The following is a 27,901-nucleotide window of genomic DNA, read 5'->3' as shown; positions in this document are numbered from 1 at the left end:
GGATACAGGCGTACATCACGTCTAGGAAAAAGTGAAAGATAAAAAATGAAAGAAAACGTGCGATTGTGCTTGAACGCCTTAGTGGTTAACAGATTTTATTTACAACACCACTAACAACCATTAACACATCTTTTATTGCCATTGTTTTGGGACGAGTTCGAAATGCATCTCCGATTATATTTATTTTGCCATATAACAGTCACCGTCCTTACTACGTAAACAATAACAACTTTTCTTACCCTAGGAAGCCAATTACATATTGACTTGAATATCTGCACCTGACAACGACATTGAACGCGGGAGCCAATCAGAGAATGATTTAAGGCAAGAATTTAATAACCTGTCGTTACGCGGGTTGGCAATTTCGTCCAACAAATGAAGCTGCGCGATTATCAGCTGAATTGAACGAGTCATTCATAATACGATGGATGTTTACGAACTCGTTTTCGATTTATTGCAGGCACAGAAAGTTACAATCAAGACTGTTCATAAGGGACTGAGATGTTACTTGAAAAAAACTTTAAACAAACTGATTACAACATTGTTAAGACATGATTAGTCATTTTTTTTATAACCTGTCATCTCAGTTTTCCCCTTTAGACAGAGGCTTGATGCCAACAGAAAATGTCAATTGTTTACCTCGTTTTCTCTGTTTACTGCTTTGCTAAGCCAATGAATGTACGTATGCGTAGCATTAAAAATACATAATCCTTCTAATTTCTTTCTAAACAAATCTTGTTGTTCGTAATCATTCCACATGCTTAACTATTTTTTTCAATGGTTTATATATTGAAAACAAGCTACAAAATGTTGCGTTTATAAAATTACAACAACACAAAAGTCACTCTTTACATTAATATATGTGAAATATTCTCTCAAGAGAGTGTGGCGTCATATTAAGATGAAGCCCTCTGTTTTTTCTTGTTACCTTGGTTGGTTAATGACAGAGGGATGTTACACGTAGATTGCCTCTACAACTACTACTACGAATACTTCCTTTATTTTATAGTGACACAGATTTTACTAAATCAACATGTAAATTGCTTGAAGTCCTACTTCTACTTCTTTCTCTATTGTGTTGCGACACAGATTCCACCACATTTATACAATCTGCGCATAGGTGTAGGATGGACAAATTTTGGCGTGTGTTGGTAATATATATTCAATTACCATGCAGTTACAAGTTTAAAGCTAAAACTGTCTTTTATCGTGAGCCAACGCCTCGACATGCCTCGATCTCTGATCATTTCGCAGACTAACATATTCATATCTTGAAAAAATACGGAGAATCTAGCGTTACTCTGTAGGATTGCTTCACTATAGAAATTAGATTACAGTGGCAAGGACATCAGAAACAAACCAACTTTAGATGTACTCGGCACACGCCCCTGAAAACTACTTAGAGGTCTCCTCTTAAAATATGTATCTTATTATCATTATTATCATTATCATTACTTGATGGGGCGGGGCTATCTGGAGATACGACTAGGCCTATCTTGATTGTACGCGTTAAATTCTGGAAAGTTGCTCGTTAAAATGCCAAATTGTTGTTGCTGAAAAATTGCAAGTTCATACAAAAAGTTGCTACCTAAATTTCTTGATATTTTATTCAAAACGTTAATCTGAATCTTTACGTTCGTTATTCACGATAATTGCAAACATTCGTCAAGAAAAAACCTTGAAACATAGCTGTGATGAGTTGCTTGCAAATATGGGCGAAATTTAAGGATACTCTTATGCCTTAAGGAACAAGATACATGTTTCATTTGACGTCTTGCCATCTCACAATATCAGATAAGAATCGCAACGGGCATGAGAAAAGTTGTCAAGTGTTTTTAAACATTCAGAAATTTGCATAGATTAAAGTTTTCTATCAAATTGTTGACTATTTTGTGCTTGAAATGTGCCTTAAACCTATATTACGCAATCAGGCAATAAGGCAATAATTGCTCGAGGTTGTTAGGACCACAAAAAGTTGCCTCAAACACAAAAAGTTGCTCATAAGTTGCCGTGCACAATCGGGACAAGCCTAGATACGATTAGTATGTTATGCTCATGATTAAATATGACACACCTAAGAAGGAAATTATGTATGCACTCAATCCCTAAATGTCTCAGCGCAGACCTACACTGATGAGTCTTTTATTGACTGGTCGGTGGCCATTGATGTTAAAGGCCACACCAAAGTAACCCGAACTGGTAGATGCAGTACGGAAGTACGGGGAGACTCTATCGCCACACCAGTGACCACACTGCTTATAACAATTTGTATAACCAGAAACTAGGAAGCCACTGTAGAATGAGGTATCACAGATCAGTAGCTGATAAAGGTAGGCGTCGGTCACTCTCACACCGTCCCATAATCCATAAGTAGAAGCACCGTTCCCATAATTCAAACTGGCCGTTATAGACTGGTTGGTTCTTCGCTTGAAATACACTTTAGCCAAAGTTTGATGATCCAAGAACATAATCTCTGTAAACTGGAAAAAGAGACAATTCTTTGTATTATATGGTGCGAAATTCCGACCTTTTTACAGCCTTAGTCTAGGTTTTATGTGCTTTAGTATTTTCTTTAGTATAAGAAGATACAGCAGCAGCCGTTTTCAGTGCAGTAAACGAATAGATACGAGTATATGAAATGCATTATAAGGAGAGAATTGTCCAAACATTTTCTAAAATTTAATACAAAAATACTAACAAATCATTATGTACATCGACACACCCATTTGTGCTTCATACAAAAACACAAAAAATGAAATCGTTTCGAGATCCATACGCTTATATATTAAGTGATCCATATTCATAGAGATAAGAGGTTATTCAATCAACTTACAGAGATTTTGTTGCAGTTGGTCCTGTAGCCGACATTTCCATAAGGAAAAGAGGTATTATACGTGACCTCGGCCCTGGGTTTGACATATTCATCGGTAGTGTAACACATTGTCCAACCTCCATTGTATGACGTCATATCACAGTAGGCCCAGAATGCATTTGAAAGGCTTCCTCCATCCGGGTCCAATTGATACATACCATTTCCCCTAGAATCACCTCGCATCTTAATGTCTTTGCAGTCTTTCCCCGGAGCTTGGGAAAGGAAAAAAATTAGGATATAACTCACTCACGTCGCAATAGATATCGAAATAAATGTAGCACTGAGCAAGATATAGTTGGATGGTAATAAATTGAACATGCTACTTCGACACACCTATTTTTATTTGACAGTGTTTTCCTTTAAATCCTGGAGAGCATGCGCACTGATAATCATCATCGCTGTACTTGGCCACACAATTTGAACCGTTCGTGCAAGGATCGCTGGAGCAAGGGTTCTGTTTAAAGTGAATAAGCTGTCAATAGCATGAAACGATATCAACGACTCTTTATTTATTAAAAAGCTCTATCAATTGATGGTCTGTGATTGGTGAACACTAAGTTGAGAAAAAATTAGAGAACATGGGCTGATGAAATTACTTCCAAATATGTATTCTCGACTTTCATTGGGCACTAATAATTCTATAAATTTGATTCACACTATTCCTCTGACGACCATTTTTTTTCTGTCAATTGCAAAAACTGGAACAAATAAATTTGCACCTACCGGGATACTGAAATGGTTGAAAGTCAGGCTGTAGATGAATTGGTCTGAGTTGTTATACTTGTCTGATGGAAGCAGTTCACATGACAGTTTTCCATTGGCATCGGGAAAAGTAGCCAGGTTGTAAGAGAAACATGAAGCTATTTCCAAACAGACAAATCCACACTCGATGTCCTTTTGGACAAGTTGTGAGCCGATTCTTGTGATGTTGAGGTAAGCAAACTCTTTAGGCTCGAAGTTGACGTGAGAAACACCTGCAAGGAATCGAGTCAAGATTTTGCATTTTAAGTTCAAATAAAGTTTCCCCTTCATATATCATGCAAAAGTATATTTCTGTGTTGAAGAAATGTCATAATCTACGGCAAAGTTATTTATTCCGATGCTCTTTAACGATTTTGAGAAACACTGAAGGGTTTGCATGACTAATTAATATACATAATATCGAGTAAATATGCCGTAAATAAATTGATCGTTTCAATGGGCCAAAAATGTGAACCTCAAGCTAAAACCAGCATGCCAAAACTTTGCAGATATTTTCAAGCGCCTTGGACCCAAAAATAAGTGAAAGAGGTCGCCATAAATGCATGAGTTGGAGAGAAGAAAATGGTAAATCCCATGTTAAAAATGCTTATGTGCAGTTTCATTTCAGCTGCGAGTTCCCGTCGAGTTTTCAACCCTTTCAACATTTTTTTCCGTTCCATCCCGACTTAGATAGATGTTTTGGGGCAAAATAAAAAGTAAATATGCTAATCTACTATACTGCTTTCGAAAAGAAATGAGAATGAGGACCTTTGAAGCAAAGAAATTAGCTTTGGAGTTAAAGGTACTTCGTTCCCAAACGCGATGCGAAATATATCTGGGAAAGAACAAAGTCATATTCATGACTTTAAGTGAGGCTTTGCGACAAGGGGACAATTATTTAGAACGGTAAATATTATCTATATATTTTAATATGTCCCAAAAGTGTTGTTCAATAAAGATTTTGGTTTAAATCGTAAAATTTTGAGAGGTTTCAACGCGAAGTCTCGCAATTTTCTAGCCGTGAATTTTAATAAACAACAATTCATGCTGAATCTACTTCACTGTCTCGTAGTAAATGCAAGAAACTCGTTCATTTTAAGCTTTTTATCAGCTGTTAAGTTGTGGTTGCCAAATATTTCTTGTTCGTTTATGCCTTGTCTCTTACCCAATGTTTACGGGCAAATCGCGATTACTTGGTAAACTCGACACAATAACAATAAGGCTATTTCTTAAAACACAAGTTGGCCGCTTTGTCATAAAAGAATTGGTTCATGCTTTTAGTTGTGCAACTGCAGTTATGGATGCTAAGAAATTCTCCAAACTTCCTGCGTGCATATATAACTCGATATACGCACGGTAAGCATGAAATAATTCTTTGTTGATATGAAGAGAAAATAAGAATATATCAATAAAACATTAAAAAGAAAGCACCTTGTGTCAAGGCCAGTCCAAACAAGATAAAGGTCATCATCGTAAAAAGACAGCTTCTATGTTTTGAGAGGCTGTGTTTCATTTTCCAAGCTTTAGCAGATTATTCATCTGTAGGACTATCAAAGGGCAGTAATCAATACAGGAAGTTAATAGTCGCTTCTGTAATTCAATGACTTAAGGGTTAATAACAAATTATAAAAAGCGAATAGCAAAGAGATAACACCTGCAAAACGAGAGCTTGAATTGGCGACATCTGATGAACATTAATAGCTTTCCTTATCTTACTTTTTATAGTTTCATTCTTACAGCTCTAAGCTTTCCTCTTGCGTCTAATTTTGGAAAGATAAAATAATGTCATGTAGCTAATCAATAACTCTCTGACGTATATATATTTCTATATATATTTGTCTTCCGTAATTCTGACATTTATTTTGCAGAGCAGATGCGGCCTTCCAAACATAATCAACAGTTTCGCCGAGAGATCTTTTCAGTTAGATAAAAGTGGACAAACGGGCAAACACTTGATTTGAATAATGTCTAAAGAAGTTCCTCAGTGGAAGTATGGTTTAAGAGTACATTAATTCATAGAAAGCTCTGCAATATTAATTTTTAATTTTTTAATTAGCAATAGTTAAATTACCAGAGGCGTTAAATGGGGGAACAACTTTAGAGGACTTATAACTTGCGGTTAACAAAATGTTTTGCTATACAAGCTTAAAAATTCATGTCGCACGCACAAATCATTAAAAAAACCCGCCTTGATGAATTGCATTCTAGCTTTCGAGAAGAGGAGTCACACCAGCTTTCTCAGTTTGAAAAGCTGAGAAAGAGGCAAGCAAATATTGGCTCACGCTGTCGCTCGTGTCATAGATACGTGTAACATAAACAAAACGGTGCATTTTGGCTAATTTACGCGGGATGGAGCACACACGTAAGAGGATATCACCCTCACCTCATTTTAGTTTGCAAAACATTCATTTTACCATTCTAAATTGAAGTGTTATCATTAGCAGTTAAATTTAAAAAAATTAAACCTTTTCTCAACACTAAGCTCAAAGAAATTTACGAGGGCACTTTGGCTCATGCTATTTATTTAATAAGCTTGCGTGGTTAGCGGCATGTCAACTTTCTATTCTTTCAGATAGCTAATTGATATAGGATTTCGCTGTAGACATCATTTGCATCGTAAATGTCATATAAAAAATTGGGTTCGTTCGCTTGCTGCTTGTGAAATGGATATATTGTGAACTGAAGCTCGAAGAAAATGGAACACAGCCTCCTCAAAAAAAGAAGCTGTCTTGCTTCGATGACAATCTTTCTCTCCTTTGGTTTGACTATAACTCAAGGTACCTATAGCTACTTTTCAGTGGTAAATTCTTTCAATTTGGTTTGACCAAATTCAACAAGTTTTTATAGCTATTATCCAGGTCAAATACATCAACAGTAACCTTAAAGCTTGGTTCTATGAGCTTGAAGGTGGAAACTCAAGCACGCCATCTTCCTGAAACTCACAACTATTTTGCATCATTAGAACCATAATTATGTAAATTGAAATCAAAGAAAACAACTCATTCATTTATTCCCTTTATCTCTCACTCGCTCGTTCGCTCACCCACTCGATCACCCGTTTACTCGTTCTTTTATTCAGGTATCCCTTCCCTCCTTCCTTTCTTCCTCTGTTCATTTAATTATTTATTTTTCCGTTTTTACATCAATCTCATCTTCTCAGGAAGAAACCAAAAGGCTACCAAGGTTTTTATCATCCTCAAGCCTGTGTTCTTTTCCAATTTAAACATTACCGACAAAAAATCGCATCCATACATGTCCCTGATTGTATCGACTGTGGATTATCCTGTTTAAAGGCGACTTCATGTTTTTCGTATAACCTGGCTGTATTTCTTAGTGTCAACGGAAAGCTGCTCTGTGAGCTGCTTCCATATCACAAATGTAACAACTTGAATAAATTAACCTACAGTGCGATTTATAATCACCTCAGTGTTCCGGTAATATCAAATGTGTTTGTGCTAGCTGTATTTGACAAAGATTTGGGAGTACCGAAATCAAAGATGGAAAGTAATGTTTTCCGCTTATTATATCTTATTTGAATTCAAACTTGAAAAAATGAATTATTATATACTTCCGTGCAAATTTCATCTGTCCACCTTCCCTAATTTTGCGTTGGGTGTAATTCAGTTATTTTATCGCTTTTGCCTAACTTTAGTTTCCACCAGTCACAGACCATCAAATGATAGGCTTGTTTAATAAATAATGAGTCCATGATGTTGTTTCATGCTACTGATATATCGCTTTATGCTACCTCATGCAACTGACACTTTGTTTCCTAAACACAGAACCCTTGCTCCAGCAATCCTTGTCGGAACGGTTCAACTTGTGTGGCCAAGCGCGATGATGACGATTATAAGTGCACATGCACACCAGGTGCTGTTTCGAGAAAGTTTGATGGAAGAAGAGGCTGAAGTGCATGCGACAATGTCAAAAGGTAATCTGGGTATCCAGTGATCAATGAATTTACATGAATGAAATTAATTAGTTTACCAAGAAAACCCCCTATGTCCTAAGAATGACGTTTTTTTCAGATTCCCTGAAATCTTGAGGTGAACTAACTACAATACTTTTCGGGGTTATCACGTGCACTTTTACGCTTTTTTTCCGAAAACATTTCACGAAACTGCTATATTCAATTGCATGATAACCCTAAGCAAAAAGGAATGTCTATGGTATGATTATTAACATCAGCTAACAAACTTACTGGGATGTTGTTGCAATCGGTTCTGTAGCCGTCACTTCCATAAGGAAACTGGGCGTTGTATGTGACCTCACTCTTAGGTCTGACATATTCATCGGTAGTGTAACACATGGTCCATCCTCCATTGTGTGACGTCATGTCACAGTTGGCCTGAAATGCATTGGAATGGCTTCCTCCATCCGGGTCCAACCAGTACATGCCATTACCCCGGGAAAAACCTCGTTCCTTAATGTCCAGGTAATGAAGTCCAACAAATGGACCTGAATATTAAAAGAAATAATACCTGAGTTTATGTGGGTAAAAGAAGTTGGTTTATTAGAATGACTTGACTGGACTGGCACGCGTTTTGTGTACACGTGCATACTTGAAACTGATAATTCAGTGTTTTGGATTAGCGTGAATACTGTTCGTTTTGACTGGTCAGGCGTTGAAAATTGTGTTTCAATAGAGCAAGGAAAAAACAAATTGGGAAATGCCTAGAAAGAAAATGAAAACTGATTTCAGTAAGCAGAAGGTTCGAATCATCGGGGATTCTTGTTATTGAGGTTGACAGAATCGCGGGTTAAATAAAATGAATGGCAAAAGCGCTGACAATTTTTTTAGTTAGAAACATATTGCGGTCAGTCTTCTGCATAGCTTAAAAGAATACGAAACAGAAAAAAAAGTCGGAGCAAACTGAGCTAACTCCCCTTTCCCCTTCTGCGCTCGGATTCTCCCCTCGCAGAGGTCTTTCTTTCACGTGTAGCACTCCGTTTCTTTTTTTTTTAAATTCTTATGGAACCAAAGTGAAACCTTCGCGACCAGTAGAATACTACAGGGCCCAGCAGTTCAACGCTACGTAACGGAATCAAAGCGCTCTGTGAGCAAACTCGTGAATTGACACATGATTTTTTAGACTATGTTTAATGTTATCTGGTTTAGGGAATTTTGTGGTTGATTGTCATATCTAGAGTACGAGCAGTAGTTCAGTGTTCGCTAATGTAGCAAAGAAACAAAGAAACGTTGGGATAAGAAGGCATTACAATTGAAATGATCATGCTATTACATTTGACAAGGTGGATGATGTCATGTGTTTTAAACGTGTATCATTTTTGTTTCTGGTTCAAAAGAAAAGGTTGGAAGTAAATGTGGGTGAAAAGGGAAATTTACTTTCTTTCGTTGTAATTATTAGAAAATCAAGGCAATACTGTCTTAATGAAAACATTAACGATTCCCTCTTTATCAAATGAGACAAACGGGAACGAGTTTTGAGTGATATAACTAAGCCAAGACTGCCACAGTCATTTTGGATCTCCGCCTGGGTAGATTTAAGTCACGTGCTAGGCAACGTATAATCAATAACAAGATAGAATTTCATTTCAGGCCTATTTATCAATTTTGTGGTGTGTAACTTTCGCATTTTAGTACGTTGTTTGTATGTTGAATCTTCAAATTGTCTTGAAACTTAAAAGAAAATTGTTCTTTAAAAATTCACTGAAAATCGGTAGCTAAAATTGTTTGTTTACGTGTTATTTGATTTTCGTGTTAACTTGTTATTTCGTCAGTCGCCGGCATCTTCTGTTACTTCACACAGGAAAAACACACGCGACGAAACGTAATGATCAATTTTGTCCTCAATCTCACGCTATTACAGAAAAAGCTTTTGAACATCTGTAAACTCCGAGCGCTTCGCAGTAAGTGATATTTTCAATGAATCTTCGGATTTTTTTCAAGTTCAAGGATTGTAATTTACAATTTTATGAAAAACTAAGGTTGTTCTGTTATTTCAGTGTGAATCCTTGCATGCCTGCCAGTCGCTGGCGCCGCTTGTTGAAACTAAAACGAAAAAAAAATTCTTTTAAGATTATCATTGGCTTCTTTTTCACCCCACCACTATTCTTAGCAACAAAGGTCGCCATTTCGTCTGTTTATTGCTCGCCAAAAACTATCAAATGCACTCAAAAGCCTAAAATCTAAAAAAAGTTTACAGGAATCGACCAATCGAGCGAGCGAGCGAGCGAGCGAGCGAATGCCATTCCCCACATCGTATCTATAACTCGCTCTTGCGCATGCGCGCAATTCACGAGTTAAAAATTGCTATCCACTAAATTAGTGTTAAAAAACGTACTGCGCTATCAATCAGATAGACACATGATCTATCCGCTGGATACCGTTATCCATGCTTCGAACAACTACGGCCTGGATACTAACTAAGGAGTAACAGAAAGAAACATAAGAAAAAAAGAAAAACGAGCCGAAAAGAAAAGAACGGAGATGGAAAAGGCGGAGAAGGAGATACCTTTATTGCAATCTTAAAAATGTAAAATGGTGGACATGTACTGCAGTGATAATCGTTTTCTCGGTAATTTACCTCACAAGTTGAATTGCTCATGTATGGATCGCTGAAGCAAGGAGTCTGTTTCAACAAAACAAAACAATAATTCTTATCTTGTTTATTAAACAACAAATAGATTCCATGTTGTCCTATCAACAGATGACGTCCAAAGTGATAAGCACTAAAAATCGGCACACGAGGCGTAACGAAGTGTGAACTGATGACAGGTTTCTTGTGATATGTAAATATATAAAGAATCCTAATATTGTTATCGATGCAGACGTCCGTGCCTCTTTCCTCCAATAGACCATAAGGAATAGCCGCTTTATAGCCATTTATAGCTCGTTGTTTATTATAATTCGTTTTTAACAAAATCGAGATATTTAAGATTGACAAACTAAGTTTTCTTTCTAACAAAGGGACCATTATTATTATAACGAGGTCTGTGTCACTGAGGCAAGAGAATCACAGTTTATATTCTCTTGACGGAAGTTATCATACGAAATCACAGCCCTCAAATGACACTTTCAATCACGCACTTTCCTATCAGCAGTAGCCCCGATTGATTTACTTAAGGGGGAGGGGACGTATAGCTTAAACTGAAACAAGATTGCACTTACAGTTTTACTGAAATGATGAAATATGGGACTGCTGATAAGGTCATTGGGTTCCCTGTGCTTATCGGACGGAAGCAGTTCACACAACAGTTTTCCCCACTTATCAGGAAATGCAGCCAGGTTGTGCGAAAAACACGAAGTGATTTCCAAACAGGCAAATTCACACTCGCTACCATCTTGGACAAGTTCTGAACCAACTCTTGTAATATCTGAGTAAGAAAACGCTTCAGGTTTGAAGTTGATGTAAGACACACCCGCAGAGGAATCCTGGCGATGGAAACCTTGTAACGAGAGAAATCATGTCTAAGTTAGTTTTGCACGGAAGAGTGGCTGAGGGCGGCCCCGTTTATATAGAAACAGGAAACTTGTCGACGTGATAACGCAGTAGTTTACATATTAAACAAATGAGGTTTAATTTGTATCATAACGTTGTCAGCCTCCGGTTTCGTGCCGACCAAAGAATCAGTTTACTCGACTCGATCTCGCTCTTTAACTCTCGTTTCACCGGCGAAATAAAGAATTGACTCTGGGTCGACGCGAAAAAGGATACGTAGCCGAAAAATGATGGCGTTACCTGTAAAATTTGGCCACAAATTTGCGAGACAATTACCATTACCTCTCTTTTCCTGTTTCCGAGTGAAACAATGATCTGTACTGTCGATTTTGGAGGGGTATTTTATCAGCGTTTTAAAAGAAGTCTATATACGATATCCTTCCCTTTATTAATATGATAAAAGTCAGCGCTAGATATCACTGCACGAGACAACCTATTTTGATACCTAGCCAGAAAAGATCCACACAAAATTCAGTTAATGCCCTGCATAACGTGGTCATGATTTAATACTAAGCTCCTTTTTCTTTTGGGAGGAAGAACTCAGAAATAGTCAATAATTTACCTTCAGTTGTGGCAAAGAGAAACATGAAGATCAGCACTAAAGCTAGAACGATTTGTTGCGGTTGTGGATTCAGCGCCTTTACAATCCGGAGCATCATGACTAAAGTGTTGACAACAACACCTTCAGCGTCTTCAATTTTTAAATCTGTCGTGTGAAGTGAAGGTTATTTTTTCACAGAAGCAACACCTGTGGGTCCATCTAAATAAAGAATTTAATGAATAGAAAAGGGGAATTCTATTGAGGAATCAGTTAGAGGTAACCCATTCAGAACCATATAATTAACTAGAATTCAAAAACTGATAAAATGTCGATGAAAAGCGCTAGCTTCCTGCCATGGATACAGGGGCGTACGTAACATCCAAGAAAAAAAGTGAAAAATAAAAAATGAAAGAAAACTTGCGAATGGGCTTGAACGTCTTAGTGGTTAACAGATTTTATTTACAATACATCTTTTGTTTCCACTGTTTTAGGACGTTATGTTTAGTTCGAAATGTATCTCTGATTATATTTATTAAGCCACATAACAGTCACAGTCTTTCCACTTAAACAATAACAGCTTTTCTCACCCTAGGAAACCAGTTACATATTGACTTAAATATCTGCACCTGACAACGACAGTGAACGCGGCAGCCAATCAGAGAATGATTTAAGACAAGAATTGAATAACCTCTCGTTCAGCAGGTTTGCAATTTCGTCCCACAAATGCAGCTGCGTCATCATTCATAATACAAATGGATGTTTACGAACTCTTTTCGATTTACTGCAGGCACAGAAAGTAAAATCAATTCTGTTCATAAGAGACTGCGATGTTCCTTTAGAAAAAAACTGAAAACAAACTGATTACAACATTGTTAAAAATATGTTTATAAAATTAAAACAATGCCGAAATTACTCTTTACATTAATATTTGTGAAATATTCTATCAAGAGAGTCTGGTGTCATATTAAGATGAAGCCCTCTGTCTTTTCTTGTTACCTTGGTTGGTTAATGACAGAGGGATGTTACACGTAGATTGCCTCTACAACTACTACTACGAATACTTCCTTTATTTTATGGTGACACAGATTCTACTAAATCAGCATGTAAATTGCTTCAACTACTACTACTACATCTTCCTCTACTGTATTGTGACACAGATTCTACTAAATCAGCATATAAATTGCTTCAACTACTACTGCTACATCTTCCTCTATTGTATTGTGACACAGATTCTACTAAATCAGCATGTAAATTACTTCAGCTACTACAACTACTTTTTCCTCTACTGTATTGTCACACATATGTGTCCTACTACTTCATCTTTCTTGACTGTATTGCCTCACAGATTCCACCACATTTATACAATCTGCGCATAGGTGTAGGATGGGCAAATCTTGGCGTGTGCTAGTAATATATATATCCTGAGTTACATTAAGCTGAAAGATAACAATTACCATGCAGTTACAAGTTGAAAGTTAAAGCTGTCTTTTATTGTAAGCCAACTCTGATGCACCTTTTATCATGGACATCATGACCTTTTATTCGCAAATTTATGCATCCTAAACGTGGGATCACCTAAAGTTTGGCTGACATTACGAGCTAAACAAACGTGGAGAAGCCATTTCTGAGCATCCTTTAATTCATCTAGTGGATAAATATTATGCTACATACCTCAGTCTCTGAACATTTCGCAGACCAACTTATTCATATATTGATAAAATACGTAGAATCCAGCGTTACTCTGAAGGATTGGTTCACCACGTCATAGAAATTAGATTATAGTGGCAAGGACATCAGAAACACACCTACCTCAGATGTACTCGGCATACGCCCCTGAAAACCACTTAGAGTGATGAAGGTCTCCTCCTAAAATATGCGTCTTATTATCATTATTATCATTATTATTACTTGATGGGGCGGGGCTATTTAAAGATACGACTAGGCCTATCTTGATTGTATGCGTAAAATTCTGGAAAGTTGCTCGTTGAAATACCAAACTGCTTTTGCCGAAAAATTGCAAATTTATACAAAAAGGTGCAACCTAAATTTCTCTGTATTTTATTCAAACGTTAATCCAAATCTTTATTTTCATTCTTCACAATAATTGCAAACATTCGTCAAGAAAAAAAGCTTAGAACTTAGCTGTAGTAAATTGCTCGCAAATATGGGTGAAATTTAAGAATACTCTTATGCCTTAAGGAACAACATACATGTTTCATATGACGTCTTGCCATCTTACAATATCAGATAAGAATCACAACGGGCATGAGAAAAGTTCTCAAGTCTTGATAAACATTCAGAAATTTGCATACATTAAAGTTTTCTATGAAAACTGTTGACTTTTCTTGTGCTTGAGCAATAAGCCATATTTTGCACAAAATTGCGCAATAAGGCAAAAATTTTTCGAGGTTGTTTGGACCTCAAAAAGTTGCTCAGAAGTTGCCGTGCACAATCGGGGCAAGCCTAGATACGATTAATCTGTTATGCTCGGGTTTAAATATGACATACATAAGAAGGAAACTATGCAGCTCAGTCCGTAAATGTCTCAGCGCAGACCGACACTGATGACTCTTTCATCGAGTGGTCGGGCGCCATTGGTGTTAAAGGCCACACCAGAGTACTTCGCTATGGTAGATGCAGTACGGAAGTATGGGGAGTCAAAATCACCACGCCAGTTATCACAATCCTTGTAATAATCGCTGTAACCAGAAACGAAGAAGCCACTGTAGAATGAGGTATCACAAATCAGTAGCTGATAAAGGTAGGCGTTGCTCACTCCCACACCGTCCCACTTTCCATAAGTAGAGGCGTTCTTCCCATAATTCCAATTGGCCGTTATGGACTGGTTGGTTCTTCGCCTGAAATACACTTTAGTCAGAGTTTGATGATCCAAGAACATAATTTCTGTAAACTGAAAAAAGAAACAATACCTCGTATTATATGGTATGAAATTCCGACCTTCTTTACTGCCTTAGTCCAGGTTTTTATGTGTATTTTCTTTAGTTGAGAAGGTACAGAGCAGCAACCATTTTTAGTACAGTGAACGAATAGATACGTATATATGAACTGTATTATATAAATGTGGGTAGAGTCTACCTTATTATATATATAAGGAGAGAATTGTTTCAAAACTTTTCTTAAAAAAAATACTAAAAAAACAAATATGTACATCGAAACACCTATGTGTGCGTCATGCAAAAAACTAAAAATGAAGTAGTATTTGGAGATCCATACGCACATACACCAAGCAATCCATATTCATAGACATAAGAGATTATTCAATTAGCTTACAGAGATGTTTGTCGGAAATGAGACTAAAGAATCTGCTATGTTCCGAAACTTCACGTTTTATTTTATAAAATCAACTTAATCTCCCGCTCTCTCTCACCGTTCTCTGTCTTTCGCTCTGGTCTCTCTCATTTTAAATATATAATATGATCCTATTGTTCAATCATCTGTCACTTATCGCAAAAAATCAACCGGAAATCAATTAACGCTGAATAATCTCTCACATGTTGTTGCAGTTGGTCCTGTAGCCGACAGTTCCATAAGGAAAGGAGGCATCGTATGTGACCTCGGTCCTGGGTTTAACATATTCATCGGTAGTGTAACACATGGTCCAACCTTCATTGTATGACGTCATATCACAGTAGACCCAGAATGCATTTGAAAGGCTTCCTCCATCCGGGTCCAATTGATACATACCATCTCCCCCAGAATCACCTCGCATCTTAATGTCTTTGCAGTCTTCCCCCGGAGCTTAGAAAGGGAAAAAAATCAGGAAATAACTCACTCACGTCGCAACAGATATCGAAATAAATGTAGCACTGAGCAAGATATAGTTGGATGGTAATAAATTGAACATGCTACGTCGACACACCTATTTTTATTTGACAGTGTTTTCCATTAAATCCTGGAGAGCATGCGCACTGATAATCATCATCGATGTACTTGGCCACACAGGGTGAACCGTTCATGCAAGGATCGCTGGAGCAAAGGTTCTGTTTAAAATGAATAACCTGTCAGTAGCACGAAGCAATATCAACTACTCATTATTTATTAAACAGCTCTATCATTTGACGGTCTGTGATTGGTGGACACTATGGTCATACAAAATTAGGTAACATGGGATGATGAAGGTACTTCCGAATATTTATTCTCGACTTTTGTTGGCCTGTGATAATGCTATAAATTTAGTTCACACTATTCCTCCGACAATCATTTTTTTTCCCTGTCAGTTGCTAAAACTGAAACAAATAAATTTGCACCTACCGGGGTACTGAAATGGTTGAAAATCGGGCTGTAGATGAATTTGTCTGAGTTGTTATACTTGTCCGATGGAAGCAGTTCACATGACAGTTTTCCATTGGCATCGGGAAATGCAGCCAGGTTATAAGAGAAACATGAAATCCTGAAGTCACCTAGTCACAATATCTTTCGGAGTTATCACGTGCACTTTTATGCCTTTTTTCCGACAACCTTTCACGAAACTGGTATATTCAATTGCATGCGCCCAAGGACGATAATGGAGTAGTATGCTTTATATTAAAATCGCGCAAAAAGGAATGTATGTGGTATGATCATTAATATCAGCTAACAAACTTACTGGGATGATGTTGCAATCGGTTCTATAGCCGTCACTTCCATAAGGAAACTGAGCGATTTATGTGACCTAAGTGTTAGGTCTGACGTATCCACATGTTCCATCTTCCATTGTGTGACGTCATGTCACAGTGGGCCTGAAATGCATTGGAACGGCCTCCTCCATCCGGGTCCAACCAGTACACGCCATTACTCCGAGAAAAACCTCGTTCCTTAATGTCCAGGCAATTAAGTCTAATTGTGACAAATGGACCTGAATATTAAAAGGAATAATACCAGAGTTTATGTGGCTGAAAGAAATTGGCTTATCAGTATGACTTATGACTACATCTGAGTTCCGAAAATTCGAATCTTCGAGGGTAATTGAATTCGAAAAGGTTCGTATTATCGGGAGTGAACTTATTGGGAGTTAAGGAATCACCGACATTTCTTTCGAACTTTGAAGATTTTAATCCAATGTTTTTGTTAAGGTAATTGCTTTTGGTAAAGCATGGTCAGATGAAAATGAAACATTTTGAGAAAAAGAATCTAAGCATTTAAGTTCGCTGAAGAAAAAGTGTAGAACAGGTTGTGTACACGTGCATGCCTAAAACTGATAACTCAGCGTTTTGGATTAGCGTGAATACTGTTCGTTTTGACTGGTCACATGATGAAAATTGTGTTTCTATAGAGCAAGGAAAAAACCAATTGGGAAATGTCGAGAAAGAAACGAAAACTGGTTTCAGTAAACAGAAGGTTGGAATCATCGGGGATTCTTGTTATTGAGGTTTTTTTTTTTTAATTTTTATGGAACCAAACTGAAGCCTTTGCGACCAGTAGAAGACTACAGGGCCCAGTTGTTCAAAGGGCCAATAACGCTACCCAACAGCAAAACTGTTATACATTAAATAAGTGTTAACAAAACGGACTGCGCTATCAATCGGATAGACACATGATCGGTGAATACCGTTATTCATGCTTCGAACAATTGCTCGGATCGTTGAAGCAAGGAATCTGTTTCAACAAAAAATAAAATAATAATTCTTATCTTGATTGTTAAACAACAAATAGTTTCCATGTTTTCCTACTTCTGTTTTATAAAGAGATCACAGATGACGTCAAAAGTGTTAAGCATGAAAACTCGGCACACGAGGCGTAACGGAGTGTGAACTGGTGACTGGTTTCTTGTGATATATAAATATATAAAGAATCCTAATATTGCTATAGGTGCAGACATCTGTGCCTCTTTTCTTCTATAGATCATAAGTAATAACCGCTTAAGATGCATCTATAGCTCAGTCGTATATAATAATTCGTTTTCAATAAAATCGAGATATTCAAGATTGTACTTATAGTTTAACTGAAATGATAGAATATGGGACTGCTGCTAAGTTCATTGGGTGTTGGGTGTCGAACGGAAGCAGTTCACAAAACAGTTTTCCCCAGTTATCAGGAAATGCAGCCAGGCTGTACGAAAAACGCGAAGTGATTTCCAAACAGGAAAATCCAGACTCGCTGCCATCTTGGACAAGTTCTGAACCAATTCTTGTAATATTTAAGTAAGAAAACGCTTCAGGTTTGAAGTTGATGTAAGACACACCCGCAGAGGAATCCTGGCGATGGAAACCTTGTAGCGAGAGAAATCATGTCTAAATTAGTTTTGCACGGATGAGTGACTGAGGGTGGCCCCGTTTATATAGAAACAGGAAACTTGTTGACATGAAAACCCAGCAGTTTACACGTTGAACAAATAAGGTTTAATTTGTATCATAACATTGTCAATTGCCGTGCCGACCAAAGAATCAGTGTACTCTACTCGATCTCGCTTTTCAACTCTCGTTTCACCAGCGAAAAAAAAGAATTGACTTTGAGTCGAAGTGTGAAATTTGGCTACAAAGTGGCGAGACAGTTACCATTACCTCTTTTTTTCCTGCTCCCGAGTGAAACGATGATCTGTAGGTACTGTCGATTTTGGAGGGGTATTTCATCAGGGTTTCAAAAGAAGTCTATATAGGATATCCTACCCATTATTAAATGATAAAAGTCAGCGTTAGATATCACTGCACGAGACAACCTATTTTGATGCCTAGCCAGGAACTAAATCCACGCAAAATTCGGTTAATGTCCTGCATAACATGGTCATGATTTAATACTAAGTTCCTTTTTCTTTTGGCGAGGAAGAACTGAGAAATAGTAAATAAATAAGGAAATTTACCTTAAGTTGTGGTAAAGAGAAAAATTAAGGTCATCGCTACAGTTAGACCGATTTGTTGCGGTCGTGGATTCAGCGCCCTTGCAATCCGGAGCATCATGACTAAATTGTAGACAACAACACCTTCAACGTCTTCAATCTTTAAATCTGTCGTTTTCAAAGAAGCAACACCTGTGGGTCCATCTAAATAACGAATTAAATGAAAAGGCCTGCGTTTACGAAATAATATTTTTAATAGGCTTGCGTTCACGAAAGGTGGAATTCTATCGAGGAATCAGTGGGAGGTAACCCGTTCAGAACTATATTATTAACTCGAAATCGAGGACTGTTATCAAATTTCGACGAAAAGCGTTAGCTTCCTGCCATGGATACAGGCGTACATCACATCAAGAAAAAAGTGAAAGATGAAAAATGAAATAAAATGTGCGATTGCACTAGAACGTCTTAGTAGTTAACAGATTTTATTTTTTTTACAACACATCTTTTGTTGCCATTGTTTTAGGACGAGTTCGAAATGCATCTTTGATTATATTTATTAAGCCACATAACAGTCACAGTCCTTACTACGTAAACAATAACAACTTTTCCCACCCTAGGAAGGCAATTATATAGTGACTTGAATATCTGCACCTGACAACGACACTGAACGCGGCAGCCAATCAGAGAATGATTTAAGACAAGAGTTAAATAACCTCTCGTTACGCGGGTTGGCAATTTCGTCCTACAAATGTAGCTGCGCGATTATCAATTGAATTGAACGAATCATTCATAATACGGATGGATGTTTACTGGCTTTAACGGTTTAGGGACAGAAAAATTAAAATCAAGACTCTTTATAAGGTTCTGCGATGTTGCTTTAGAAAAAAACAAAACTGTTAACAAACTGATTACAACATTGTTAAGAAATGATTAGCCATTTTTTTATAACCTTTCGTCTCAGTTTTCCCTTTTAGACAGAAGCTTGATGCCAACAGAAATTGTGAACTGTTTACCTCGGTCTCACTCTTTATTGCTTTGCTAAGCCAATGAACGTACGTATACGTAGCATTAAAAGTACATGATCCATCTATTTTCTTTCTGAACAAATCTTGTTGTTTGTAATCACTCTACATGCTTACCTATTTTTCCAATGGATTATATATTGAAAACAACCTACAAAATGTTGCGTTTATAAAACTACAACGATACCGAAATTACTTTTTTATATCAATATTTTTAAAATATTCTCTCAAGAGAGTCTGGTGTCATATTAAGATGAAGCCCTCTGTCTTTTCTTGTTACCTTGGTTGGTTAATGACAGAGGGATGTTACACGTAGATTGCCTCTACAACTACTACTACGAATACTTCCTTTATTTTATAGTGACACAGATTCTACTAAATCAGCATGTAAATTGCTTCAAGTCCTACTTCTACTTCTTCCTCTACTGTATTGTGACGCAGATTCCACCACATTTATACAATCTGCGCATAGGTGTAGGATGGGCAAATCTTGGCGTGTGCCAGTAATATATACATCCTGAGTTACATTAAACTGAAAGATACAAATACCATGCAGTTACAAGTTTAAAGTTAAAGCTGTCTTTTATTGTAAGCCAACTCTGATGCGCCTTTTATCTTTACTCGCAAATTTATGCATCCTAAACGTAGGATTACGTAAAGTTTGGCTGTCATTACGAGCTAAACCAATGTGGAGAAGCCATTTCTGAACATGCTTAAATTCATATAGTGGATAAATATTATGCTACATGCCTCACTCTCTAAACATTTCGCAGACCAACATATTCATATATTGACAAAATACGTAGAATGCAGAGTTGCTCTGAAGGATTGGTTCACCACATTATAGAAATTAGATTATGGTGGCAAGGACATCAGAAGCACACGCACCTCAGATGTACTCGGCATACGCCCCTGAAAACCACTCAGAGTGATGGAGGTCTCCTCTTAAAATATGTATCTTATTATCGTTGTTATCATTATTATGATTATTATTACTTGATGGGGCGGGACTATTTAGAGAAACGACTAGGCCTATCTTGATTGTACGCGTAAAATTCTGGAAAGTTGCTCGTTGAAATACCAAATTCCTGTTGCTGACAAATTGCATATTTATACAAAAAGTTGCTACCTAAATTTTTTGATATTTTATTCAATCGTTAATCCAAATCCTTACTTTCATTCTTCACAATAATTGCAAACATTCGTCAAGAAAAAAAGCTTAAAACTTAGCTGTAGTAAATTGCTCGCAAATATGGGTTAGAAATTTAAGGATACTCTTATACTTAAAGGAACAAGATACATGTTTCATTTGACGTCTTACCATCTTACAATATCAGACAAGAATCGCAACAGGCATGAGAAAAGTTCTCAAGTGTTGATAAACATTCAGAAATTTGCATAGATTAAAATTTTCTTTGAAAACTTTTGACTTTTTTTTGTGCTTGAAATGTGCCCTAAAGCCATATTTTGCACAAAAATTGGGCAATAAGACAAAAATTGTTCGAGGTTGTTTGGACCACAAAAAGTTGCTCAGAAGTTGCAATGCGCAATCGGAACAAGCCTAGATACGATTAGTATGTTATGCTCAGGTTTAAATATGACACACATAAGAAGGAAATCATGCAGCTCAATTCGTAAATGTCTCAGCGCAGACCGACACTGATGAGCCTTTTATCGAGTGTTCGGGCGCCATTGATGTTAAAGGCCACACCAAAGTATTTATAATGCTCATCGTTAGATGCAGTACGGAAGTATGGGGAGACTAAATCGTTGCACCAGCTATGACACTGCTTGTAACAATTTGTGTAACCAGATACGAAGAAGCCACTGTAGAATGAGGTATCACAAATCAGTAGCTGATAAAGATAGGCGTCGCTCACTCCCACACCGTCCCAAAATCCATAAGTAGAAGCATTGTTCCCATAATTCAAATTGGTCGTTGTGGACTGATTGGTTCTTCGCTTGAAATACACTTTAGCCAAAGTTTGATGATCCAAGAACATAATCTCTGTAAACTTGAAAAAGAGACAATGCGTATTACATGTTGTAAAATTCTGACCTTTTTCACAGCCTTTGTCTAAGTTTTATGTGCTTTAGTATTTTCTTTAGCTAGGAAGGCACAGTGCAGCAGCCATTTTCAGTTCGGTGAACGAATAGATACGAGTATATAAAATGCATTATAAGGAGAGAATACTAAGCGATCCGTATTCATAGGGATAAGAGGTTATTAAATCAACTTACAGAGATATTGTTGCAGTTGGTCCTGTAGTCGGCAGTTCCATAAGGAAAAGACGCATTGTATGTGACCTCGGTCCTGGGTTTCACGTATTCATCGGTAGTGTAACACATGGTCCAACCTCCATTGTATGACGTCATATCACAGTAGGCCCAGAATGCATTTGAAAGGCTTCCTCCATCCGGGTCCAATTGATACATACCATCTCCCCCAGAATCACCTCGCATCTTAATATCTTTGCAGTCTTTCCCCAGAGCTTGGGAAAGGAAAAAAATCAGCTTACAACTCACTCAAGTCGCAATAGATATCGAAATAAATGTAGCACTGAGCAAGATATAGTTGGATGGTAATAAATTGAACATGCTACGTCGACACACCTATTTTTATTTGACATTGTGTTCCTTTAAATCCTGGAGAGCATGCGCACTGATAATCATCATCGATGTACTTGGCCACACAAGTTGAACCGTTCATGCAAGGATCACTGGAGCAAGGGTTCTGTTGGAAATGAATAAGCTGTCATTTGCATGAAGCAATATCAACGACTCATTATTTATTAAACAGCTCTATCAATCGACGGTCTGTGATTGGTGGACACTATGGTGATACAAAATTAGAGAACATGAGATGATGAAGGTACTTCCGAATGTGTATTCTCGACTTTTGTTGGCCACTAATAATGCTATAAATTTAGTTCACACTATTCCTCTGACAATCATTTTTTTTCCCTGTCAGTTGCTAAAACTGAAACAAATGAATTTGCACCTACCGGGATACTGAAATGGTTGAAAGTCGGGCTGTAGATGAATTTGTCTGAGTTGTTATACTTGTCCGATGGAAGCAGTTCACATGACAGTTTTCCATTGGCATCGGGAAATGCAGCCAGGTTATAAGAGAAACATGAAGTGATTTCCAAACAGGCAAATCCACACTCGATATCCTTTCGGACAAGTTGTGAGCCGATTCTTGTGATGTTGAGGTAAGCAAAACACCTGTAAGGAATCGAATCAAGATTCGATTTTACATTTCAAGTTCAAATAAAGCTTCCCCTTCATATATCGTGCAAAAAATATATTTCTGTGTTGAAAAAATGCCATAATCTAGGTCAAAGTTATTAAGTGCAATGCTGTTTAACGATTTTGAGAAACGTTGACGGGTTTGCATAGTTGAGCTTTGATTGCCCAATATTTCTTGTTCGTTTATGCCTTTACTTTTACCCATTGTTTTCGGGTAAATCGCGATGACACGGTAAACCCGTCACAATAACATTAAGACATCTAACTGACGATGAAAATTTTGGCCATTTTACAGCTAACGTTTAGTTTCTTTCTGTTTTAATTGAAAATGAAATCGACGGTTAACTTTTTATACGACTTAAGGTTAAAATTTGTCAATTCTGTCACTTAATGGCTAAATTTAACCACATTAAAACCCTCCTAAAACATTTTGAGGCAAGTCTACTTTGTGATAACATAACAGAGTCATACTCGAATCAAACATAAGTTCGTTCACAACGACAAAAATAGCAAATTTTAGAAACCACACCTTCACAAATTATCAAGATATATATTACGGTCATCGTTACAATCAGATCCATCCCTTGTAGTCGCAGATTGAGCTATGTGGTGGCACGGAATTTCATAACTGAACTGTTGACAGACAAACTTAATATATGTTATTTTCGCAATACTGAAACGAAAGTTTCAAAAACAAGCACCTATGGCCCTATCTAAATGAATTATTAAACTGTTTCCTTATAAGCCAAGGCATTGCGGAGACCGGATAAAGATTAGAATTCAAGTACTAAAATTTGTTTTCCCATGAAGGCTGTTGGAAATAAAATGATGCACGTACGCATAATACAAAGACTATTTTAGAAATTTGTGCAGCTGCGCCAGAAAATTGATATTCCTAAATTCAGAACAAACAAACTATTCTTATTGTTGCCCTTATGATACCGATCGAAGATTAATATGAAAAATAAAGTGAGTAAGCCGCCAAAATTTTTTAGTATTTCTGCCGCCAGCTTTTGAACATCCGAGTGATTCTATAAATTCGAGACTTATTACAGCCTCGCCGTTTGTTAAAAGCTCTAATTTTGGTAATGAATTGGGTTTATCATACCCCCAAGGGATTCTAGTCGTAGCGTCTGACAAAAGCGAAGTTTAAAAGAAGAAAAAAAAGAAGCTGAGCCTATAACTGAGTCTAGAAGTTCGGAAGTTGTTTATCATACCCCCAAGGGATTCGAGTTGTAGCGTCTGACAAAAGCAAAGGTTAAAAGAAGAATAAAAAGAAGCTGAGCCTATAACTGAGTCTAGAAGTTCGGAAGTTGTTTATCATACCCCCAAGGGATTCGAGTTGTGGCGTCTGACAATAGCTTAGTTTATAAGCAGAATTAAAAGGAGCTGAGTCTATAACTGAGTTCAGATGTAGAAAGAAACGATAAAAACTCAACATAAAAACCTCTCGTGGGTTTATTGTGCTACAAACACAGCTTTCTTTCCTGGATCTCGAAATAAACAGCTCATTCTTGGGAAACAAGGAAACTGGAAACAATCAAACCCTTCTTATTTTTACCATACCGATTAATATGACAAATTTTAGAGTATCTGTGCCGTCAGTCTTTGAGCATCCAAGTGATTCTCTAAGTTCGTAACTTATTACAGCCTCACCGTTTGTTAAAAGCTCTAATTTTGGTTATGAATTATTTATCATACCCCCAAGGGATTCTAGTTGTGACCTCTGACAAAAGTGAAGTGTGTAAGAAGAACTAAGAGAAGCTGAGTCTATAATTGAGTTCAGAGGTAGAAGACAGTAAAAAAAACGAAGCATAAACAACTCTCGTGGGTTTACTGTGCTACAAACACAAGTGTCTTTGTCAAATCTCTTTGTTGTATGATAAATCCTTTTTGACCGAGCATGGCTTGACATTAGACTCGTTCTCTTCCGTTATTTATGGAACTCAATGTCGTCTTGGTCAATAAAAACGCAAAAAAAAACTCGGTCAAAACCCAGTTATCTTGACCTTAGGTTTGGTCAATAACACATATGTAATAATTAGGTAACCAGTCATTGCAAGGGTGTTTATAGGGCAACGAGGCGACTTCTGCACAGACGCGAATTTACCCCTGCTATACTTCAGTATAGGGAGAATAATTTTATTTTCTTAAAAATTACGTAAACGGTCCTTGCAAACGAAAAATCCGTCAAAAATCTAGCATTAAACGGTTTCTTTGGTATGGGGAGTCTCTTAGTAAATACTGGCCCAAGTAATTCTTAAAAGTCCGCTTGTTTTTAATGTACATCTCGATTGTTCGGAGCTTTAAGAGGAAAACTATGGACAAGTTGTGAATTAATGGGGCAGTGATCTCCTCGTAATCTACATCATCATCCACGTCGTCGTCGTCATTATCATCATTAACAATTTTTTTCTCTGTAAAAAACATCCTTTCTGTGATGCGCATCGTCTTGAAAGCGCTTCGTTTCTAGTGTAGCGACGACAGAATGGCGACAACAAAGCGCCACATGCTGTCCCTCCATATTAATCAATGTGCAAATACCCATCAAAAGGTTTGCGTTTTCATATGATACAGTGTTTTCATAGACATATGAAAACTAAACAATAGAACTAGCGCTAGTGCTTCGTTTGCTGGATACGAAAACGGATACCTTAAAATAATAACAACAAAAAGAAAAGTAACAGAGGATTGGACACTGTAGTTATTACTCTTAGATATTAGAGTGGGAATTGGAATTGAAATAGCCAATGAGAAATATTCCAAGTTACTTCTTTGCAAATTTAATGCATGAACTACTTAAAAAAGGAGTTCAAAGAACATTTATTATCTGTGCCTCTCGGTTTTGCTTCTAGTTTCAGTTGGCATCAGTTTTGTATCAGTGATATCAATTTATGTTAACGTTTCCACGTACATCAAGTGAGCATTGCTGACCTACTCCTCCTTCTCCTTATCGCCATCGACATTGTCGCCATCATGTCAACATTAAACTGTTGCTGCTTTTCTAGATTTGTCAGCGTTCATTTTTTTTGTAGAAAAGCACCTTCATTAGCAACCGGTCCTTATTCATCGCCTGGGCGGGAAGGGGTGCGACGCCGGGCGGGTCAGAGCAGGGCGGGGCGGGACGGGTCGGGGCGGCGGATTTTGGTGGGATCACGTGGTTTTCAAGGGTAACGGAGGAGGATCAGTGATCGTTAACACCTGTGTAAAGGATAGACTACAGACAACTAACTGCCCGTGAGGGGGAGGGGTCATAGGGTCATCGGAATATTACAGAGCCCTGTGGGGGATACAGGTGAATTTTATCGTGACACAACCAAAATCCTACGAACTCCCCCATTCCCCCCCATCCGACCGAACGGTTCCTCAGCTTATTTGATTTGTGCGATATGTATACTTCAGATGTGATTTAACGTATAAGCATCCACTCTCAAACGTTTTGAATCAAATTCGAAGAAGCAGATAATTTTTTATTACAGGCCCACACTATTGAAGAGCAGTAATTAATACAGGAAGTTAATAGTCGCTTCCGGAAGTTAATTACTTAAGGCTTGTGTTTTTTTTAAGTAATGCATTTCTATTGACCGAGGCAAAGTAAATATTATACCCGTAATTGGCGATATCAGATGAAAGTTAACAGCTTTTGTTACCTTACTTCAAAACTCTTCTCAATAACTGATAATATTAATTGACAGTATCATTCTTACAGCTCTAAGCTTTCCTCCTACGTCTAAGTTTGGAAAGACGAATGTCCTGCAGCTAATCACTAACTCTCTGACGTATAATGAATATCTGTGGTCGCTTTTCTTTCGTTAATCTGACATTAATTTTTGCAGAGTAGACGAGGCCTTTCAGACAGAATAAAAAGTCGTCCGAGATCTTTTCAATTAGATATAAGTGGACAAACGGGCAAACATTTAATTTAAATAATGTCCTTAGAAGTTCCTCAGTGGAAGTATGATTTAAAAATAAATGAATTCATAGAAAGTTCTGCAATATTAATGTTTAAATTTAAAATTAGCAACAACTAAATTACAAGACGCGTCTAATGGGGAACAACTTTAAGGGACTTAAAATTTCGGGTTACAAAATTTTTGCTATACAAGCCTTAAAATTCACGTCGGACGCACAAATCGTTAAAACAAAACGCTTTGATGAATGCATTCTAGCTTTCGAGAGAAGACGTCAAACCAACTTTCTCAGAAGAGCAAATATTAGCTCACGCTTTCTCTCTAAACATTTATGTCATAGATGCATGGAACATAAAAAAAACAATGCATTTTGGCTAAATTTTGTAATTGAATGAAATACACATCTTATTTTAGTTTGCAAAAGATTCAACAGCTTCTTTAAAAGGTCTTGAAAGTGTAACATTATATTTGTTTGGTTGGATAGCCTTGTGTTTCAGGGAGTGAGTAAACAAATGATATCATCAAAGGCAACTGAAGTTCATTCATTTACAATTTTCAAGTGAAGTGTTATTACTAGCAGTTTGATTAAAACAACAATTCGACCTTTCCTCAACACTAGGCTCAAAGATGCTATTCCCCCCAAAAAAAACAAAAATCAAAAACAAAGCAAAATAAAATTCAGTCGCTATCTAACTTGAGATATTTTTTAATAGCTTACCGCTTCTGCTACGAATGAACAATGGAATATCACTAACACGAAAATGCTCTCCACTACCATTGCATTATACTTTAATCGAGTACTTAACTCCAAAGATATTTATTGTTGCACTCGGTCAAAGCTTTGTAGCAGAAATTCAAAATCATTCTGTTACAGGCAAGGCTTGTCCTTATTCGTTCTTCCGTGTAGGATGAGACAAATATAGGAAACAAAAGCTCAAAGAAAGCTAAAAGAAATTATTCAGAGCAAACATTCAAACAGTCAGCTTTAGAAATTCTAAATGCATAATAAGCAAAGCGCGCGCATCAAGTGCAAAAATAATTTGTTCAAACCGTGCGTTCGGTCAAAACAACCGCGTACGATCAAATAAATAATATGCAATGATATCTTCACACGTTTAAGGCGCAAAAAAATTCAAAGTCCGGCTAAACAGTTCAAGGAATTTTTCAGTCCGTGTCTTAATCACTTTCTATGAAATGGAATCGTCGTTTCCGAGATTTAATCATGTTTGTTTTTAATTTCGGCGTTGGATCGCTCGAGCAAAGTGTTAAGCTGGCTCGGTTCGTAATTTTCGATTTCCTTGGCGATTCCCTTCTCTAAACACCACTT

At 37.2% G+C, this 27,901-nt stretch overlaps 4 protein-coding genes and 1 long non-coding RNA gene across 6 annotated transcripts; 1 reads left to right on the top strand and 4 right to left on the bottom strand.

Moving 5' to 3' along the window:
* Positions 1 to 78: 78 nt before the first annotated feature.
* On the bottom strand, positions 79 to 22,497 carry LOC113672086 (uncharacterized). Of its 2 annotated transcripts, XM_089190953.1 has the most exons (5): positions 5,045 to 5,194; positions 3,596 to 3,846; positions 3,206 to 3,326; positions 2,834 to 3,084; positions 79 to 2,480 (listed from the first exon to the last, which is right to left on the bottom strand). In XM_089190953.1, exons 1-5 carry the CDS (start codon positions 5,124 to 5,126, stop codon positions 2,115 to 2,117), a joined length of 1,071 nt encoding a protein of 356 aa, XP_089047079.1. In that variant the 5' UTR covers positions 5,127 to 5,194; the 3' UTR covers positions 79 to 2,114. The 2 variants fall into 2 exon arrangements, with proteins under 2 accessions (XP_089047079.1, XP_089047080.1); XM_089190954.1 differs by lacking the exons at positions 3,596 to 3,846; positions 5,045 to 5,194 and adding an exon at positions 22,417 to 22,497.
* Positions 3,682 to 7,650, top strand: LOC149035706 (uncharacterized). Its single transcript, XR_016182118.1, has 4 exons — positions 3,682 to 3,805; positions 4,123 to 4,198; positions 5,482 to 6,390; positions 7,396 to 7,650. It is a non-coding gene; the product is annotated as an uncharacterized LOC149035706 (long non-coding RNA).
* On the bottom strand, positions 7,743 to 11,800 carry LOC149035705 (uncharacterized). Its single transcript, XM_089191323.1, has 4 exons — positions 11,639 to 11,800; positions 10,661 to 11,023; positions 9,962 to 10,000; positions 7,743 to 8,071 (listed from the first exon to the last, which is right to left on the bottom strand). Exons 1-4 carry the CDS (start codon positions 11,733 to 11,735, stop codon positions 7,743 to 7,745), a joined length of 828 nt encoding a protein of 275 aa, XP_089047449.1. The 5' UTR covers positions 11,736 to 11,800.
* On the bottom strand, positions 13,740 to 15,679 carry LOC149035704 (uncharacterized). Its single transcript, XM_089191322.1, has 4 exons — positions 15,498 to 15,679; positions 15,130 to 15,376; positions 14,787 to 14,796; positions 13,740 to 14,528 (listed from the first exon to the last, which is right to left on the bottom strand). The coding sequence occupies exons 1-4, from the start codon at positions 15,592 to 15,594 to the stop codon at positions 14,163 to 14,165; spliced, it is 720 nt and encodes a 239-aa protein (XP_089047448.1). The 5' UTR covers positions 15,595 to 15,679; the 3' UTR covers positions 13,740 to 14,162.
* LOC149035703 (uncharacterized) lies at positions 19,398 to 22,551 on the bottom strand. The gene is made up of 4 exons (XM_089190955.1): positions 22,417 to 22,551; positions 22,025 to 22,145; positions 21,653 to 21,903; positions 19,398 to 21,426 (listed from the first exon to the last, which is right to left on the bottom strand). Exons 2-4 carry the CDS (start codon positions 22,119 to 22,121, stop codon positions 21,055 to 21,057), a joined length of 720 nt encoding a protein of 239 aa, XP_089047081.1. The 5' UTR covers positions 22,122 to 22,145; positions 22,417 to 22,551; the 3' UTR covers positions 19,398 to 21,054.
* Positions 22,552 to 27,901: the final 5,350 nt, after the last annotated feature.

The sequence above is a fragment of the Pocillopora damicornis genome, chromosome 13, assembly GCF_964200805.1.
Source record: "Pocillopora damicornis chromosome 13, jaPocDami1.2, whole genome shotgun sequence".
Classification (NCBI taxonomy): Eukaryota; Metazoa; Cnidaria; class Anthozoa; order Scleractinia; family Pocilloporidae; genus Pocillopora; species Pocillopora damicornis.
This window is presented reverse-complemented; position numbering and strand designations above follow the sequence as displayed.